Here is a 20,453-nt window from a genome sequence, read left to right on the forward strand (position 1 = left end):
AGGTCACTATTTTAAAAAACTCAAGGCTACAGTGAATGACACTGACCCATCCCTGCCAGCCCTCACTGTTGTGAACCAGAAATGCAGATTGCTTGCAGCAAGGGCCATCACATTTTTCTCTCTAATGAAAGCCAGGGTGGTTTGGCCTCTAGGCAAGCTCTCTTCCTGAGACAGCCAGCTGCTCCTGCAAGGGAAGAAGGCAATCTACAAATGTTCCTGTGAATTTTGAGACTTCAGCAGTCATATGCCCGAACCATTAATTATTTTTCCGTCTGAAGTTCGGAATTTTTCATTGCCAAAACCAAGATTTTAGGGTTGCTGGGCAGGCTTGTTATTTCCTCAGACCTGGCAGGAAGCAGCTGGCTGTTTTGTAGCTATGGACTTGGCTAATTTGAAAGACATTCTCCAGACCCGACTTCAGCCTCAGCACAGACAGGTGCCCAACCCTCCCACCTCGGCCCACCAGGCTGAAACCATCCGACCACACTGGAAGCCTGCAGTGCCCAGCTCCATCCCAAATGAAAGGGCTTGTGTTTGGGAAGGGGCATGACAGGAGCAAATGACTATCACGCTACCAAATATACCCTACCCTATTCTTCCCTTCAGCTGTTCCATGGAGGCAACTCCTCCCCATAGCTAACTGCCTTTGAGTTCAAGGCAGCAGATTTTATCATCAGATAGCCCCTTAACACCCACTGGCCAAGACCAACTGGAGTGGTGGCATACCTCAGCCTCCCTCCAGAGAATTATTCTCTTCCTCTAACAAAACTCACATGCCCCTGCTCCGATAACCTCTTAGCATCGATTTTCTACCATTTTGCCAGGTATCTTCCCAACTGACTGCCGCCTTGTGGCACAGATGTCCCCTCTAAGGCATCTCTGACCACCTAGGGGCCAGCCCAGTTATAAGGAAGCTGCCCTGGGGCCGGGAGAAGTCAGTCCCAGCTCAGGCAGGTCTGGATGAGCTCCTGACCCTTTCTGAGTTTCTGCATTTAAGTGGGGATGTTGCATCTTTGTCTCAGGACTGTGGTGTGGCTCAAGTGAGAGAAAATGAAAGACTATAAACTGAAAACTTTCATGGTTCTTATTTAGCACGTAGGCATTTCCAAGAACGAGATGATCACCTTTTTAGAAAGCAGCTAATTCTGTCACTACACTGCTCTGGGATTAGAATCTTACCCCAGCTCTGCGCTCCCACCTGGCCCTTTGTGCCTCCATACTGACCCCGGGCCACCATCCAAAGCCCCTGAGGTAAGTCTGTCCCCTGCTGCACAACCAAGACATCTTGCAGATGAGCCTCTAGTTTCCCCCACTAATACCTTGTGCTTTTTCCCACCAGTCCTTGGCTGCCAGGACATGAAACCCCTCCCACTCTTACCAGCACCACAAACCTCGAGGGCCCCAGAACAACTCCATACCCATGAAGGCACCACTCCAGCTGCCCACAGTCTACATACTTCTCATGACGCAGTGGAAGATTACGCTGACATGTAAGCAGCTCTGTTGGCACCTAATGCAACAGTGGTCACTGAAATTCTCCACTCCCAGACCTTTCACGGGAAGCAGTGCCCGCCCAGGCCTCGGGCACTTCTGCAACAGAACCGCAGGGCTTCACACTTCGATTTCATACCACATATTTGGATTAGTGTTCTAACCTGCTGAGATCATGCTAAATCCATTCATTCCACATAAAGCCATGGAGAAGCATTCTTTCTACATCACCACTCACATCATATGCCAAAAACAAAACAAAACAATCAGAACAAAGACAGAGCTGTGCTGTCTCGACAGAGCTGTCCCGTATGGCAGGTGTAGCCACGTGTGGCTATTAAGTCTTGAAATGTGCCCTAAGTGTCAATACATACCCGAGTTCAAAGAATTAGTACAAGAAAAATATAAAATAGCCCAATGATTTTTTTTATACTGATTACATGTTGAAATAGTACTTTGTATATATTTAGAAATATTGGGTTAAATAAAATATACCATTAATTTCACCTGTTCCCTTTTTTTTTTTAACGTGGCTTACATTATATTTCTACGGGACAGCAAACTGTTCTAGAAATCTCTAAGACAACATATTAATCAGCAGTTTTTCTTTCCATATGGTTCATCTGTCCTCATTCTCTCCTAATTCACATTTCACAACCTTATCCATTAAAAAATTTCTGGGAAAATTTTGCCCAATGCTTTCAATCCATAAATTTCCACATCACAGCAACCTTTATGCAGAAAGAGAAATACACACTCACTCACTGAATCTCGGCCCAACTGCTGAGCCCAGCAGGCACGTCCCAATGGCTTTGGCAGGTCACCACTGTCTTTTTCTACCCCTATTCCAAGGTCAGTTTCTTTAGACGTTGATCACCTGCTCAAATAAAGGAATGAACATAAAATAAGCACATACCATTCTCCCTGTACAGAAGCAGAGGAACCCAGCCCGTACGCACCGGTATTTACATTCTGAGAACAGAGTTAAGAGCTCAATAAATATTTGCTGAGCGCATGGGCGAATGGTCAGTGTGCTTGTGTCAGAACTTTTATTTCAGATCGTTATTCAGACGGCCATTCACATCCAGGCCTTGATTTGCCCCCTGGATGACGGAGACTTCCCAAAAAGCACAGGCTTTTGGCATTGGCAGAACCTAAAACTGCATTGTGGCTCCGTCTCCTGCCACGTGCATGACCTGGGTTATGTCCCCTAACTTCTTGGTTTGCTCTATTCATACCACAGCTTGCTCTTGGTGTTTGTGGGATAAAGGGAATTACGAAAGAACTGCTAGGCCTGCTGCCAGACCCAGTCCATGCTACTTCCCAGCCCTAGGCCAGCCCCACCCCCGCCCCCACCATGCCCCAGGCCAGCTGAGCGTGGCCTCAAGGGTGGGAGCATGTGCCTTCATCCTGTCACCAATGACAGGCACTGCTCTAGCCACATGGTTTCTTAAGTTTCTAGTAGATGTCTTTGAACCTCACAGCTCAAGGGAGGGGGGTCAGGTTTCAAGCTCTCACCCGGGCCGAAGGCCTTGTTCCATCACTTTTCATTTTTATGCCCCTGCCTTGACGTTACCTCTTCCTTTCCATTAACAAAAATATTTCCATTGGAAGCTATGAAAATGTTGGCTCTGTAACAAGTCAGTGAGGAGAGAGATAAGCAGAACTTTTTAAACCTGTCCATCACAGCCTGTACCTACTGCAGCTGTGGGCCCAGGAAGCCCATCTATATTTTGTAACCAGCCTCTGGATCCTAGGTTAGTGCCAGAGAGAAATCATTGTATAATCACCTTATATAGTTATTTGAACTAAAAGGTCCACAGCCGAAGTAGATGGTTTCAAGCCCTGGAGCTGTACAGCCTCGAGAAGTTGGGGACAGACGCAGTACCTACGGCCAGGGCCACAGTCAAGCAGACATTATGAGGGAACAGAAAAGAGCCAAAATGCACTGAAACAAGTAGAGACAGGAGACGGCACAATCTCAGAGAGAGAGAGAAAAAACACAGGCAGACGGGAATAGCTGCCCTGACTCCCATTTCCAGTAAAACCTTACCTTCCTGACGTTGGCTCCGTCAGATTCCCTCTGTTGTGCCAATGGTCCATTTATTCTTAGCTTTTGTTTGCTACGTGAGCTTCTGCACCTGTAATCAAATAAACTTCAACCAAGACACATCTCCATGTGTTCTTATCATGCATCACTCTTCCCCCTCATGGACCCGACACGTCACGAAAGCAGACACTGGCACCTGCCGGAACCTGGACCTTTGATCACACATCCTTTGCAAAACAACAACACAGAAACCTCTGCCCACCCTGATTATTTTTTCTCAATAAGGAAAAGTTTATTGCGGGTTGGGTACACTTGTAGGAGGCAAAAATCTAACAGTGAGAATGCACTACAGGGCCCACCAGTTTAGAAGATGAGTGGGTGAAACAAATACACTGATTATGTACAGTTATTAAAAAGAGCAGGGTGGTGGAAAACTGCCAGCAGCCTTCCAGGGGGTCAATAGCGGGGTGTCTGCGGGGCCCCTTCTGCCCCAGTCCTGCCTGTGCCTCGGCGTCTCCACGGCTGCCCTTTCCGCCTGCTCCAGCTGAAAAGCAGATGATGAAAGGAGACCGATGGCTACTCTTAGTTTATCCTGCTCCACTTGTAGCTGGCGTGCTGAGAAACCACCTCCACGGTGATGCCACACACACCAGGCCTTTCATTAAAAAGCCCCAAGGACAACTTCATGAGCATTTTTTAATTCATATGTGGGAAGAGTTGGGGGGGAAACACAACATCGAGGGAAGAAGGTGCCCTTCCCCTGTGGCCTGTGTACAAATAAATACCCAGTGTCTTACGCAAGCCCATCACCCCAAGCTGTGTGTGGCTGCTCCTCTGGGCACCTGAGAGCACGTCTGGGAGTCTGGGATTAGGGTCTGGTGACCCGACTGTCCTCTTAGCTGCTCGTTTCTTCTGCTGGAAAGCCAGTCCTCCAGCCCCCCTCAGCAGAGGAAGGTGTCATGTCACCTCTCACAGGACACCTACCAAGGGACAACCGCAGTTCTTAAGCTCTTTGTAAGAAAAAAGGAGCACTCTGAGTTTACTTAAATAAGGGAGGGGTCTTGGCTCATCCAAAGTGTTTCTATAAAAAAATGCATTAAATGCTGGAATCAAGTTACACATTCTCCTGGTGATGCTGTAAAATGTCCACTGAACCTAAACAGATAATTTAAAACAAGCCACTCTGCGTATGTCACCAAAGCTGTGACTGCATATGACACCTCCAGGAACTGGAGGACAAGCCCGGGGCACTGGGCTCCTGGCAGCTCGGAGATGCCAGCAACCTGACAACCAGCAGTCAGCAGAGGAAGGCTCGGCCGTGAGAGGGCGACACGGCTCAGGCCCTCCTGCCACGGTCAGTCACGGTGACGTCGCCAGGTCCCTGCTCGCTCACAGCCCGTGGCCACAGGAGGGCAGGGGGCTGTGGAAGGTTCTGGAGGGACAGGGGCGATGGCTGCCACCCCAGACACAGGGGTCTCCTCGGTGGAGAGAGAAACTGAAGAGGTGGGCTCCGTCCCGGGCCGGCCGCTGTCGTGACCGTGTTTGCTGCAGAAGATCTGTCCCTCCTTATCTAGAGCCGTGTTCTGGGGAGAAACCAGCGGAGATGACACGTCAGCCTGGCCAGGGCCCGGGGCACAGCCACCACGACAGAGCACAACACAGAGCATGCACGAGACTCAGAAACAGAAGAGGAGAAATAATCTGAAGGCCCTCTTCTAAGGGAGGCCTAAGAGCACACACCCCGGGCAGCAGGCCTCGCCTGGCCTCTGCCCCCACTGCTCGGTGTCTTGCCTAGCTCTGAGCTGCACCTGAGTAATTCTTCCTGGACCCAGACCTTAAGCCCCAAAGAATCCTGGGACAATAAAGCAAACCCTATGAGAATATTCGCTAGAACTTGACAGTTAACTTTTCTAAAGGAAGTTCTCCATCACAGATGGAAAAGTTTCTCATAGGTCATATAAATACGTAATCCCCTTACAACCCAGGTGGCTGCATAATCTAGAAAAGCCCTGGGGATCCGATGGTACAATATTACCCATTTTCAGGTCCTTCACGAGCCCCTCTCCTGTTCTTTTTTAGTTCATCACACCCCCAAACTTCTAAATCTGCTCCACTCCGCAGAGAGCACAAGAAATAGCCACAAACGTGAGGAAATTGCCTTGCTTTCTGACCTTACACCAGGAGGTTAGAATAGTCTACTTTTGTGTTTCAACTGTGAGTCTTTCTTGCTTGTCCAGTGAGACCCAGCCAGCTGCCATCTGACAGGGTTTTACAAACATGGGGGAGCTTCCAGCGCTCAGCTCCCTTCAGCTACAAGGCACACCATCGGAAGGCATTTGGTAATCTAACTACCCTGGAGAGGGGGGAAATGGACCACCGATTCTTCAGAAAATATGAATACATGACAGGGCTTTATACTAAAACAGATTTGTGTGGCTGCCTTCAGGGCACTTGGTGTCAACTGTCAAGAGGATGTTTTCCACAGGCCCTCCCAGGCTCAAGCTAGACATCTGGTAATTCCCAAGGACAATTTCATCGACCTGGAGAAGAGGTAACTGTGAAAAAGCCAAATCAGAAACTTGGCCTCACTCTTTAACAAGCTTCCAAGCACCTAGTGTAAGAGGAGGCCTAGCCACCCCTCCATGAGAACCTGGAAAATGGGAAGAGGCAGCCTTCACATTTTCTACCACAAAATTTCTCCTGGGCAGAAGAAGCCAGCAAGTCTCCAGTCATTTCTCCTTTTCTCTTCCTGTCAGGAGGACATGTATGTGTGTGGCACAACAAAGCATCGCGGAGCCGTTAGTACATACCATTGCCTGGGACCTAGTCAGAGGCAAGCAATGCAGGCGGCGGGAGAGGCAGGAGAAGGGAAGAGAGAAGCAGGGACAGAAACTAGACTTACTTTAAACAGAAGCAATACGATTGAAACAGTTTTGTCTATCTTACATTAAGCCCAAAACATGCCCAAATTTCCCCCCATCTCCCGAAAGCAGAATAACCCCTTCTATGAGGGGAAAGCAGGACATTTGAATTCATGGCCTCTGAAGTCAAGACACAAGAATCAGGTTTCCTGTAATTCCCTTTTCTGCCACAAGATGGCGCCTCCTAGTCCCCGAGGCTGGGACGAGCCTACGGAGACAGACAACACGCCCTCTCTGTAGAGGCACTGTTGGTCCTTTCTTCAGTAGACTAAGGATGCGCCAGGGAAAACGCAAGTGCAGTCCAAAACCACAGGCCTGTCCTAAACCAAAATCTTACCCAATTTAATTCTCTTCTCTTATCCCACAGGCTAGCTGACACTACACTGTCTTACTGATAAAAACACAACTTTGCAAATGTACTTGGAGAAAGAGAATAAAAGCCTTTATTCACAAAGGTACCCATCTCACGCTGTCACTCACAAAAAAGATGCCTTTTCACCTAAGTGACAGACAGCATTTATCAGACCTGCTGGAGTCTTCCTCCTACACTCTGCCCAGCTTTTGATCTGCCAGCTTTTGATTTGCGAAGGAAGATGATAATATGGCAAGCTGAGGAATTTCTGAAGTTTTCCAAGGGTGTGGTTGGCTGGTGTCAGTAGGTGCAGGAGACCCACATCGACAAGAAGCTAAGAGCTGGACACTGGTGTCAGAAGTGGGAGACAAGCATGCACGTTTAAGAGGGGCTGAGAATAAGAAGTTTCTCTGACTAAGCAAAGCATGTGGAATACCAGAATTCTGCTTCAGGACGCCCCATGGTCTCAACTGGGGACAGAGTGAAATTCTGGAGTGTCTCTCAAACTGCCAAATCAAACTGTCAAACAAAACGCAGATAACAGCATCAAGTTTACTTTCTTCCACTGTTATTTACCATTCCTATCCTATAATTTTCTCACTGGAACCCCAGGCACCAATTTTGAGGCGCTAAGGCGAAGAGAGCAGTAGGGGAGACGTCAACAGCAAGGTTCTGTCTGTAAATTACACAACAGTTATCTGAGGCGTCCACCTCAAAAAGGTCTGTCTACACAGTTTCCACTACCATTTACATCTATAGGAAACCATATTAGCCTCACATACATACTCCAGTTATGAGACCATATAAATACCAGGGAGAGTCATTTGTGCTTATTTTTAATATAAAAAACATTGAAAACTGTTCCCAAGGGCAGGACACACAGACACATGATAATGGTGAACAGAATGAGGATAACGGCATGGAAGCATCGCAAGCTGCCCCCACACAACCATGCCCCGGCTCAGGTCCTCAGCTGGGTGAGGATTAGCATGACGTCCCCATAGAGGCCTTCTCGCCACTGCTTTTGGGGATAAGCCAAAATTCCCAGGCCGGCTTTTTGGTCATGGAGAATTGGTACCTCCAGAGATCAGCTTTACTGATTCTCCTGTAGGTACTGAATGTGATCGTGTCCCTCAGCAGCTCCTCAGAGCTGACAACCTGCAGAGTTGTGTAGGGAACGTGGGGTGAGATGGAGCCTTGCCAACATGCTCAAGATGACAACTGAACATACAGGTAAACACAAAACGTTTACAAGCACCATTGGGATTACGATAATCACAGATCATAGATAGAAACGCTCAGTTAAATTTCAGGAGTTTGAAACTTGACTGTGGAACTCCATCAGCAAATGGAAAAATGCCATTTGTCAACCATGAGATATAGGTTCTTTCTGAGGGGGGTTCTAAATGCCATTATCCAGAACAGAGCCTATGTTGGGCCATACGGCAGAAGGGCCGGATCATTCCAGAACCTCAGCAGGCCACAGCCTTAGGCCAGAAATTCCTATCTGGGCCCTGAGTCAACAGGTGACCCAGGAAATGAGGGTGAAACTCTCATAAACCCAGGGCACAATCCCGTAAAGGTTCTTCCTCTAGGAGACTATGAAAGTTAATGTCCAATTATTAAATTTTGATTCTAACAAATCACGCTTCTTCAGGTTTTTCATTACATGTCAAGTGTGCCTATTTGTAATGTTTTTATTCTTCTACATTTTCCCAGAAGCTGCCTAACAATGCAGCACGTGGGAAGGCTGTACACCCCTTCTCCCATCCATCAATGCTTGCCTCCTAAGTGAATCACTTGAAAATGTTCTCATGCTGTTGGCTCCGTCAAGACGGTTGTTTCCAAAGGGTCCAAGCTACACTTCTGTGACAACTCTGACTTTCTCAGGCTTTCCACAGAACACTCCTAAAATGCCAGGAAAACCACAATCCAAGAGGCTTTCCCATTATTTTGGCACAGAGCTCCCCAACGTCCTGCAACATGTCAAAAGAACCTGTACGCAAGCTTTGTCTGTGGGAAGGAAGAGGGGGCGAGAGCCCGCTTTCCAGCAGGGGAGGAGTAAGGGAGCTGCGAGGACATGAGGAAGGCTGCCAGAGAAACGCAGCCTCCCCTGGGGGAGAGGGGAGAATGACAGACCAGCGGGGGCTAAGAGGATGGTGGGTACTCAACAAACATCCACAGGATTCCATAGTTACCAGGTGGGGGCGGGGGGCGCTTTCCCTCCTACTTCTATCTGGATCTTCTGAGGTTCCTAGACTACAAAGTGCCATGAGAATAAGCAACTGTGGGGGAGGAACCCAATCAAGGCTTTCCCAGGAGGTCAGAGGCCCGTCCTGAGGTACAGATCCTGGAGCTGAGGAGCCGGCCCATCACGAGCTGCTAGGCCCCCAGATGTCAGACCCAGCACAGTCAGGAGGGGCCAGCAGGCTAACAACTCAGTCACCCGTGTCCTCAGAAAGTCTGATTCTGGAGACACTCCAGCTGACTCTGGCTCTGAGGAAGGCGACCCCCTACCCACCCCAGATCCTGTGGGGGGGCCTGGGCAAAGAGGAAAGCGTGGGCCAAGGTGCTGGCTGCTTGGTACCCGGGCACTGTGACAGGTGCAGGGATGTGCAGAGCTGCCTTTAGGGCCCATTTCAGCAAGGACTCAGGGCTGGGCAGCTTTGGCTGGGCGTGCTGACCACACTTGTGGCTCAGTTTTATTTGTCTGCCCTTATTTTCCCTTTTGCGGAACTTACGTCAATGGTACTTAACTTACTTTAATGCCACTTTTAATTGGTTGTGTTTATGGATTTCGGTGAGCTGCCTTAAAAACATGTTTGGAAGAAGGAAGGTCTGAAAAAATATGGGGGTCACTGTTACTGGCTTCTCATAACCTTTTACGAACCCTGAAACAACTTTTTTTACATTGCTCTGTACTTTTAAAAGCCACAAAATACTGATTTTTCTTTTAAATGGCATTTGTTTAACATTGGCTGTTTCTTATCTTAAGTCCCAAGGAATTATTCACACCTCAAATAATCTATTTTTGCAGCCTTGAGTAGGCAGGGAGTTACTTCCTTATACTGTAAATCCCAGCCGGGCTAAGCCCTTCCCAGAAGACAGAGCAGAAGCAGCTGCCCAGGGTGGCACCGAGCCCAGATGGGGCCAGGGGCTCCTCGGAGCCTGGGCCCGTCAGCCTGGCCTCGCTGGTCCCTGCAGCACACTTCCCTACCCCAGGACTCAAGGCATGGAATGGCCAGATGGGTGCACGGCCCATGCCAAGCCAATTCTGAAGTGAAAAGAGGAACATGGACAGCGCCAAATTCCATGTGGGGGACGCTCCTGGCAATTTACTTTAAGAGCTTTGATGCTGGCTGAGCAGTCAGGCCAGACACTGCAGCTTTCCAAAGGCAGAGCCATGCGTTCCACTTACCATGATAACGGAGACCCCCGTGGTGGTGCTGTTCTGTTTGGGGAGCGCATTGTTAAAGTGCTGTTTCAGTTTACCTGTTACTTCAGCTTGCATATTATTCTCCTGGGAGGCATCATCCTACGGAAAAGAATCAAATACAATGATTTGCATTCTATGCCTAACTTGTCTATTCCTTAACAGGCACACACCACCCACCATCCACCACCACCACCACCACCACCACCACCACTTCTTAAGTGGGTTCAACTCAGCCTCAAGGTGAGGGGACAATGACCTTTTAAAGAGAATCCCCGTGATTCAGCAGTCCCATGCTCTCAGCAAGACCCTATCCCATTCGCCTTGCTCCTTGGGTCCAGGGTAGGCCAAGGAGAGAGCACAAGTCTCCAGAGGCACAAGGTGGACGTTCTCCAGGGTTCTGAGACCCTCCCCCACCACAGCACAAATGCCACATCATTTAGTCAGGTCCTTCCCATGGAAACATCAAAATTAATGAACAGTTTATCGTTTTAATCAATAATTCAGTTAGTTATTAGCATTTGTTGCTCATAAAAATAACGTGGTGTCTCAGCTACTTGGTCCAAGAGCCAAGTCACTCAGCAGGATCCAGAGCAGTTGAACCCCGATGTCAGGACATGCGGGATGGCAGAGGTAGTAGAGATCCACAGGGAGCTCCCCAAGTCGGCAAAAGCCCTTGACAGAGTAAAATTAACCTCACCATCCTGGAGCCTCCAGGAACGAGGGAAGTGCAAACTTTCCCAGTGTCACCAGTTCTAGGACCCTGTTTACCCTAAACCCATGCCTGAAGGAAGGCTCGTTCACATGACACAGCCTCTGTCTGGTGCTGGAAGGGATGGGTCTCCCCTCCCCACCCACAGCAGGAGGTCTCCTGTGGTCATGCGCCATGGAGACAGAGATCAGAGTCTGAAACATGCCCATCTCTGAGCAAATCTTCAAAACCCTCAAACCCCAGAAGGAAAATCTGAAAGGCTCCTTCAAAGGCATCCCGGCCAAACCCTTCATTTTGCAGCAGAGGAAAACGAGAACCAGAAAGGGACAGTGACTTGCCCAGGTCACTCACAGAGCAGATCTGAACACGCGGAGATCCTGGTGCCAACTGCTTTCTCCCAGAGAGCTACCTTCAGGCTACTTACTCATCAGAGAAGACAGACATGCTATCTGCCATGGAATTTGGCCTGTGCAAAAGCCACAGCAAGGAAGCACACTGTTGGCCATAAACAAACAGGTGTGCATTCCCTGGAAATGTGGGTACTTACTGACACCCAGGGGTGACTCAGGATTTGTCCCGCAGTACACCGAGCTTCAACGTTTACCTGAAGCATTTGACTGATTAATTCCTGGAAAGAAAGAAAGACTTATTGTCACAGCAGACATGAAAGGGGGTAATTCCAGCAAAAATACAGAAATCTGAGTTTGCACCAAGTACTTCAAAGTACAACCAACACAGCTGCTCAGCCATTTGAACTGAAAAGCTATTATCACCTACACTCCTGGTGCCTACGAGGCAATTACACAGACACAGCTGCCTCATGTGGGCAGCAGGGTGAAAGAAGAGAAGGTCTCTCCTGAGTCTACATTAAACCAAGATGTTCTCTAGTAAGCGTCTGGCCATTACCATCATTCCACAGTGTGACACTGCAGTATCATTCCTTTTGGTGAGTCAATATGTGTCCTGAGTCCATTCTTATATTCTGATGGCTGCCCAATACATATTTATTGATTAAATGACAGAACAAATGTTTAGGGCTTAGAGGAGCAATGGAACAATGGTCGGGGCAGACTGGCAAGACAGCCTGTCCAACTTTCAGAATTTAGGTAATAAGAGTTTCAGAGACTCTACTATGGAATGAACTTAAAGAAGAACCACATATCCAATGTCCCGAAGACCTGGAGCTCCACACCAAGACATGGTACAGCCCTGTGTGATGTGAGGCCCCCTCCACACAATGGAACCCACAGAAACGGGCCTGGATTGGTACCTTTGCCGAGTCTGTGATATTATCCCAGTAGGGCGCTGGAAACTCAAGCTTCCCAGCCAAGATCTGGTCGAAGAGATCTTCCTGCAGATTGTTCTCACTGTCAGTGACAAAGACATGGAAGAAGAGCCCAAGTCACCAGACAGGTTTTTAACAAAACGCTCCTGGGAAGAGTGGGGAGAAGAGTCCATTCTCTTTGGCTTGGGCAGTTCATGTCGCCACTGCATTTTTTCCTTTTACTCAATCAATGGACTAAAGAACATTTCCATAGGCCTGGGAATCAAACTGAGAGAGGGAGGAGGACAGAGAAGGAGGAAGAGAGACAGGAGACAAAGACTCGAGAAATTTGTTGAGTGGGTACAGAGCTTCAGCGTGGGAAGATGAAGTAGTTCTGGAGATGGATGGTGTGGTGCTGGCACACTGTGAGTTTTCTTAATGTTACTGAACTGTACACTTAAAAATGATTAGAATGACACATTTCACATTATGCATATTTTGCCCCCATTAAAAAAAGACTCAAGAAAAAATGGGATCCACAAGCATAAACCCTCATTTCAGGAAACCAAACGATGTCCACATCTGCCCTCACTTAATCTCTCATGGCAACAGAGTGGAAAAGAAGCAAAGCTGTCAGATCTCCTCGCCATTCCTCTTTCCAATTTTCCAATAAAGCAGCCAAAGATCAATGAAGCAGCCAACATATGAAAAAGTCATCCCTCCACAACCTGTGCCGAACTGCTCCACCCTCAAAGCTGCCCTCACACACACACACAACTGGGGCCTAATGGATAAATGATGACCTGATTTCTGGTGGAAGTTGCCACGGAAATGGGAAAACACTGCTGGGAAAATTCAGGAAGCTAGACATCCCTAACCTCCCAGATTACTGCACAGCACAGAGCCCCTCTCACCCGGCGGGCGTATCAGTGGTGAGAACAAAGCCATCAGCTCCCGAGGGCATTACGATGCCCTGGTAGACAGCGCAGGATGGGCTGTTGGAGTCAAGATCACCCAGGAGTGGAAATTCAGCCTCACCTGGCACAACATTCCTCCTGGGGTTTCCTACCTATTGCTCAGGCTGCGCACGGGGATCCCGCCTTCTGCGCACGAGCCTGGGCAGGCTGCCAGCCTTCCCGATGCAGCCAAGGACAAGTGTACTGTCCCTAGAAAAAGGTCATTTAGGGCAGTGTCTAGAGACCGACTCTGAGGCAATGTGCTGAATGGCTGCCTCAGACCTGTTCTACGAGAAAGAGTTTAGGAGATCTGTGACCATCCACGACATGTACCCAAGCCCAGCTGAATCCACACCTGCTGGTCCATGGAGTCTGGGTCAAGAGGCGGAAAAGCAGGTCAGATAAAAGTCACATAACCAGATAACCGGGCAGGCGAGCCATCCCCACCCGCCTCCTGAAAAGTGGTTTTCTTTGTGCGTGTATAAACCATTTCTTTCTAGATGTCTAAATGTTTTCTTTCCTTTTCACTGTTATTTCCCTACTGATGGAACTCTGCTTAACTGTCCTTCCAAATGAGGGAAGGACACACCTAAGAACACATGAGATTTTACAGAAACCTTTAGAAAAGCTGAGGACCCAGGAGACAATGCTAGAAAATACAAAATAAATCACCTATTTCTAGAACTGTTCCTTTTAGCCGCCCTCTCTATTTATTACTCCACTCACCTCCCTTTTATTGTTCTTTTCTGGAATCTCATAGCTTATATTTTGTTAACATATATGGTTTTTATTTTTAATGAGCAGCTAAAAAGTTGGAAGTGAGTCTGCAGCATTCATTTTGGTTCTTGGTAAAACAGCCTGAATCAACAAATAAAACCCCAGGATGCCCTGGCAAATAGAATCCCCCCAAAGGATCCATGCTGGAACCGCCAGCGAGTTTTGGGCTGCCATGCCCTAAAAAACAACAGAAAGCTAAAGCTAATTTACCCTTCTTAGCAGTCAAAGAAAAGCCACTCTGATTAAATCTACACTGGATTTATTAACACATTTATACTCTACAATCTGGCTGCGATGCTTCAGGACACTTTTATTTTTTAAACAATATAGCCTCTGGATCAAGGTGCTGTAAGGCTAAACATGTCCATGAAGAAAAACCTCGGACATTGTCTCTTTTCAATGATAAATCAAGGCAAGGTAAAAGTCAGGCAAGGTAACCTGAAATTATAAATTATTTTACAAATGATGATCAAATATTTCACGTATGGTGTGTGTGTGTGTGTGTGTGTGTGTGTGTGTGTGTGTGTGTGTGTGTGTTTAAGAGAAAACCAAAAATCTCAGTCAAGTCATGCATACTTTTTCGACAGTGGCCCTAAGAACATACATGCTTAGGCAATAGTTAAAATGGTTGCCTCTGGAAAACCAATATCCTTCTTAGCAACACTGAATATGATGTTGAAAAGACTGAAGGGGGACTAGGTCGCAGGCTAAGACCAAAGCCTAATAGAAGAAAAACGATACTAAAAGTAAAGAAGCTGAAACTTCTCTACAGAAGAACAATTTCAATTAAAAAGCACTGAGTTAAAACCATTTTTTGTATAAAATGAAGAAAATGTTTTGCAATATCTGTTTGAAGGACCTTCATTTTAGGTACAAATTTTACAGATAATTTATGTTATACCCTTTATCATTATTTAAAGTACCATTTCCATAATTTGCTATATATATTTTTACATTATAGTAGGTTCTGAAAGCTCTCCAGAATGTCTCTGTGCTGTGAAGATGCTTTTGTAACTAATATTTAACATTACAGATTCTCTTTCATGACAATATATGAAGGAGGGAAGAGCATTTTCATAAATTTCAGAAGCTACCTGGAGGTATAGGACCAGCTTCTAAATATCACACATAAGGGCAGCAGATTTCAGAATGTAGCTTTACTGCTCTTGATTAGCCAGACTTATCTGCAGATCCTACAAAGAAGCTGTCTATTGGATAACAAGTCACGATAAATACATACTTGTTCAATCTGACTCACTTTTGTTAAAAAGTAAAAAGCAAAGTCAAAGAAGAAACTCAGAGGCTGCACGGGCAAGTGGGAACACTAGAGGGAGTTGTGAGTACATCTTCCTCTACAATTGATCCCTGATACCCCTTTCCAACTGATCTCAACTTGGGCTAACCACGAGGGGCACTTTGCTATAACTGGCCGCAAGATCACCAGCTATCAAAACACACTACCCTCTATGTTTGACTAGCTCCCAAAACAGGTTATCACTGAAGCCCGCCATGGCACAGGGTGGTTGAAAAAATGGCCACAAATTCTTCTTCTTCTACGTATGTATCTTACTCTTCTCCCACATTCACTCTAGGCTTAGCGACTTGACTTCATTTGGTCAATGGGACATCAATCAACAAAGGGGAGGCAAGGGTAGACTTGGAAAGTGCTCGAGCAAAGGGACTTGCTCTCTCTCTGGATGCTTTTGGGAATCCTTTATTTACCATCATGCAAAACCCAGACTAGCCCACTGGAGGCTGAAAGGCACATGGCCAAGTCATATCTGTGGTCCCAGCTGACACTGAGCCAACTACAGGCATGTGAGTGAGGCACACTGGACCATCAACCCCCCACTGAGCCAGCCCAGATGAAAAGACCCACCAAACTGATCCACAGAACTAACTGAGAGCCCCAACTTTGGGGGGTAGAAATGCTAACTGATTCCATAATTTAGAAGTGCACTAATTCTACAATTTGTGTAACCTACCTAGGCAATGACCTTGATGGAATCCCATGATGTTGATGGCCAGACCGAAAGAGCTTTCCACCTTACAGAAACCTAACCCATGCCACACGGACAAGGTCTTAACCCACTTCCTGTATCTTTCATTAAATGTTTGTGATTTCCAGCCCTCAACTGAGGATGCCCTCATGCTCATTTTATTTTTCTTGATCAATACTCTTGTGATGTGTGTCTTTACACCACAAGACTCTCAAAAGTGGAGACTGACATCTCGGTGTCACTCTTGTGCTTACTGTAAAGTCAGTAAAAACATGCAACCAACCAGAATATTGATAACTTTGAAAAGATAAAACTTTCAACTTTTCTGTACATGTGGAAGCTTTCGTAATCAAATGTTGGTACAGGGGTAAAATAAACCTATTTTTCACGTGCTGACCTAATACTACACGATCAATACCACGAACGCAGAGAATATGTTTTATCATTTGATGCTCAGGACTCAAGCCTAGCACACAGTAGCTTAGCTACTCAACAAACGATTATCAAGTGAGCAAAAGATTAAAATGAAAAGAACGCTCAAGAAAACTCAGAACATCAAACATGCATCATTCAACAAATTTCTGCTTCAAAGCCATTCATCTGCTCCAAACAGGGAGATGGCACTGATCCAAAGAGGCACTACGGCCGAAGCCCCTCGCTCACCCCCTCACTCACCCCATGTACACAGACTGATAAGGCAACAAGTAAATGTGCTGTGTGCCCTTCGTGACACACCCTGACCCTATGTGTGGCCACCTCTGTTCCCACCAGGTGAGGTGCATGACTGCCAGCGGTCAATCTTTTTGTTCCCAGGCCTATTTATGCTGAAAGCACTTGTAATTCTACTTCATTAAATATTATGTGAATGGATAAAATGAATTTAAAAAGAATTTCCCATTTTCTAGGTTGAATGCTTTGAAAAGTGAGTTGTTAAGAAACTGTTCCCAAATTAAGCAGCAGAGCTAACTACTGAAAATTAGAAAAAGATTTAACTAGAAGATCAGAATGCTTCACAAGAATCTTTAAATCTCCTTTATTTCCCCTTGGAAACGACTGAGGATGGAAAGTGTACACACTGGACAATGGATATGTTCTACAGAAGAATGACTCCACTAAACTCAGAGGACCATACACAAAGCAAAGGCCTGGGCTTCTTATCAGAAATGTGGTCAGGGAATATACATTTGTAGGTTGTAAATTAAGATGAAAAGTGAAAGACATGTTTATATAATATTTAACTGACATTTTTATTAAACAGTTTCTGGTCCTGATTGCCAGAAGTAAGATGTCTGCTTCCTGACCAGAGGGAGAGAGTTTACAATTCAAATATTGTCACTTGACAAGCCACTGACCTTCGGAATGGTGGGAATCCACAGAGAAGTATGTACGTGATCACGCCTGCTGCCCAAATGTCCACCTTCAGGCCATAGCTAGGGAAACAGTGGGTGGAAGGGGGGAAATAATATTACTCCCAGGACCCTCCACATTACTGGAGTACTTACCTTTGTGAGGAAAAGGGGTTTTTTTTTCAGTGTCAAACTGCTCATTTCATATAGAGGAATTAATTGGCCTTTGGACAAAGGCATCTGCTTTTCTCCCAATCTAACCACAATATAGGGATTTCTGCCATAGTCCCAAGACCAACCTTGGGACCAAAGTCCAGGCCCAGTGCTCTTGAACATAGAAGCACACCCTCTCCTTCCTGAGATCAAAGTCATGGTGCGACAGTCTCTCCGGCCCTCCACCTTCCCAGGAGGCATCTGAATACACAGCAGGAGGAGCAAACACATCTTTTCCACCCAAGTTCAAGCACTAACCAACACTGTCAGGAGCCTTACCCTGTTTCAGCAATGATTTCTGGAGCCACGTAAGTTGGGGTGCCACAGACTGTGTATAAGGGGCCTTCCACCACCGTGGCCAACCCAAAGTCTCCCAGTTTCAAAGATTTGGTTCCATCAGGATATTCACACACCTGGAACAGAAGCCAACCGATCATCAGAAGTTGTTTTTGTCCTCAGTGATCCCAAGAGGTCCCTTGGACTTATTAGGCAGAAATGACACAGATACATTTACTCATAAACAAACTCAAAAGAAATCTCTCCTTGTGATAGGAACACCATAATTTATCTTTGATGCTTTACAACTCTAATTTGTCTCTTCAGAGATTTTGCATCATTGTGTAGAATTTGAGAAAGACAGTATTTTCAACCTCTGCAACAGGTTTCTTACATAGGCGTATAATGAACAGGTGTGTGTGCCTACACAGCAGCGGAGGGATGTGGGCGGCGGCTTACCTGATGTGGCTTGAGAGGCCTGTAGACCTGGAAACAAGAAACTGAACTGCATTGCGAGCTTACCGTCTGAGGTCCATGACAGCCTCAGAAATGGTGTTGATTAACTGCTCACTAAAGCACTAGGCGTTCTCCAAGAGACTTGCATGTTTAGTTTAGAAAATAAAATCAGGACTTGTTTTCTGGACAGCCAATGATGAATACAAGTATTACAGAAGAGAAAATCTTAGAAGGTTAGAAAGAAAATGAACTTTGGGATCAGACTGCCTGAATCTGAATAACTAACCACTCCCTTTGTTTTCTGGCTGTGTGACCTTCGAAAGTCACTCACCCTCTCTGAGCACGTTTCCTCATCTGTGAAATCAAATGAAATGGAGTTCGTGTGAAGGTGAAATGAGAGCAAACTCAGATCTGGGCTCAATGAATGTTCCTCCCCTTTCCTGGAAAGTCCAGCTGATTAGATCAGATAATCATACTGGAAAAGATTTAAGGATGCTGGTGAAAATGCGGATGTTTTTACTTAAATTGAAGCAACGTTTCTAGAAAGCACTTCAGCAATGCGTCCGTTTCTTAATATCATTTATAACTTTTGATCCAGTAAAACTGCTAAGAACCAACCATAAGGGAATAGAGATGGGCTCAAAGGTTATGCACTAGGACACTTATCTCAGAATTCATCTGCCTCTTTTTACAAACAGGAAGCAATACAAATGGCTAACAGGGCAATGACTTCATAACCCATGGTACATCTCTGTAATAAAACACTATACAGTCACTAGTAAGCACATTTCAAAGATATATTAATCATGTGGATTAATATAAAAAGGAATATTCAAAGTTATGTATTATAATACACCAAAACATTAAGTTTATCTCTAGGTGTTCAACACATTTTTTGCGGGAAACGAGTAAACTCGTCATATCGCCTCTAGTTGGAACCGGCAAAAATTTTGCAAGGTAAATAAATAGAGACCTCTTTTTAAAATAAAACACTGAAAGTTTCATAGAAAAATATCAAATAGATCGAAAGATATGAATATTTTACGGAAAGTCTAATTTTGGCGAGAAAATGTCAATAAAGCCCCGCGTTAGGATGCGATTAGGCGGGAAAATGCCCGCTTACAATTAACTTCCTTCCTTATGCTTTTCAGTAGTTTCCAAAATGTTTCCAATGAACATGTATTGGTTCCATAATTAGGAAAAATTAACTTTAGATATATGCAAATTTGCCTTACAGAATAAAAGTCTGAAAGTTATATTCTAAATGGATGGTTTTGGAAGCAATCAAGTGCATATGAGAGCATAATTTAAATTTGACTGTGTAATCTTCAATGTTTTTGTCTACTCGTCTCTTGGATGCCCATTTTGGAAACACTGAATTTCAGAGAATAATGGCAGCGACCTAATCTAACTCATGTAATATCTCTATTTTTATACTTTAAACTTACTTAGTTTGCTTTTCCTCATTATTTTACTCTGAACTGAACCAGATCTTCACTTAAATCACAACTCACTACAGGAGGCGAAAAATTTAGAAAATTATGTTTTTTCAAGATAAGCATGTTCACAATGTCATCCATTAGTCTGATACTTGAGGGGCGTGATTTATACTGTCATCAATAAAAAACATCAAGGACCTCAGAACTCCCCCATGTTAATGATCCCCATCTTTACAGGCATTTAAAAAAGGATGACGCTAAAATACCTTCTTTACCTGCGATGCCCTCATCAGTTTAAGAAGAATATTTTTCACCTTAGTATTTTAATAACAGCTTCCATGTCCAGCACACGACTATGATTTTCGAGTTTCACAGGAGTAAGGGTGAGGATTTCAAGTCCCTCACAGATATTTGTCATTCTGAGCCAGCCCACAGCTCAGCAGGGGCCTATCAAAGCTACTAATGATTTAGCCTAAAGCAACAGAAACCAGCCTTGTACTCGCGCTTAAGTCTTAGCACTACTTTCCATCCATTATGTTTAATGTAAACATTAACGAGAACTATCCAATATAGGGAATTACAGTTAGAATTTATGACGCATTTACTGAAACCCAGACGTTAGAAAGAAATTCCCTAAGTAATTGCAGTGATAAGAACATTATAAGCAACATGATAATTCTAAATACATCATAAGAGTAAAAAAAAATTTTATTAATGTCACTGTTATTTTGTTTTTATAACTTTAAAATACACTCATTAGGTACCTT

General features: G+C 45.5%; 1 protein-coding gene across 8 annotated transcripts in view; it reads right to left on the reverse strand.

Annotated features, from left to right (window-relative positions):
* Window positions 1-3,808: 3,808 nt before the first annotated feature.
* The window catches only part of DCLK2 (doublecortin like kinase 2), a 133,037-nt gene continuing 116,392 nt past the window's right edge, over window positions 3,809-20,453 (reverse strand). For 6 of the 8 annotated variants that reach the window (XM_019722939.2, XM_074338453.1, XM_019722954.2 and 3 more), the window contains 6 exons: window positions 17,795-17,928; window positions 17,309-17,386; window positions 12,230-12,326; window positions 11,507-11,587; window positions 10,233-10,349; window positions 3,809-5,124 (listed from right to left, as the gene is read on the reverse strand). In XM_019722939.2, coding sequence (XP_019578498.2) covers window positions 4,897-5,124; window positions 10,233-10,349; window positions 11,507-11,587; window positions 12,230-12,326; window positions 17,309-17,386; window positions 17,795-17,928 — 735 coding nt within the window. In that variant the 3' untranslated portion in view covers window positions 3,809-4,896. Of the gene's footprint in view, window positions 5,125-7,250; window positions 7,334-10,232; window positions 10,350-11,506; window positions 11,588-12,229; window positions 12,327-17,308; window positions 17,387-17,794; window positions 17,929-20,453 lie in introns of all 8 variants that reach the window. The other 2 variants (XR_012498191.1, XR_002136642.2) reach the window with 2 other exon arrangements.

This window comes from Rhinolophus sinicus, linkage group LG07 (genome assembly GCF_036562045.2).
Source record: "Rhinolophus sinicus isolate RSC01 linkage group LG07, ASM3656204v1, whole genome shotgun sequence".
Classification (NCBI taxonomy): Eukaryota; Metazoa; Chordata; class Mammalia; order Chiroptera; family Rhinolophidae; genus Rhinolophus; species Rhinolophus sinicus.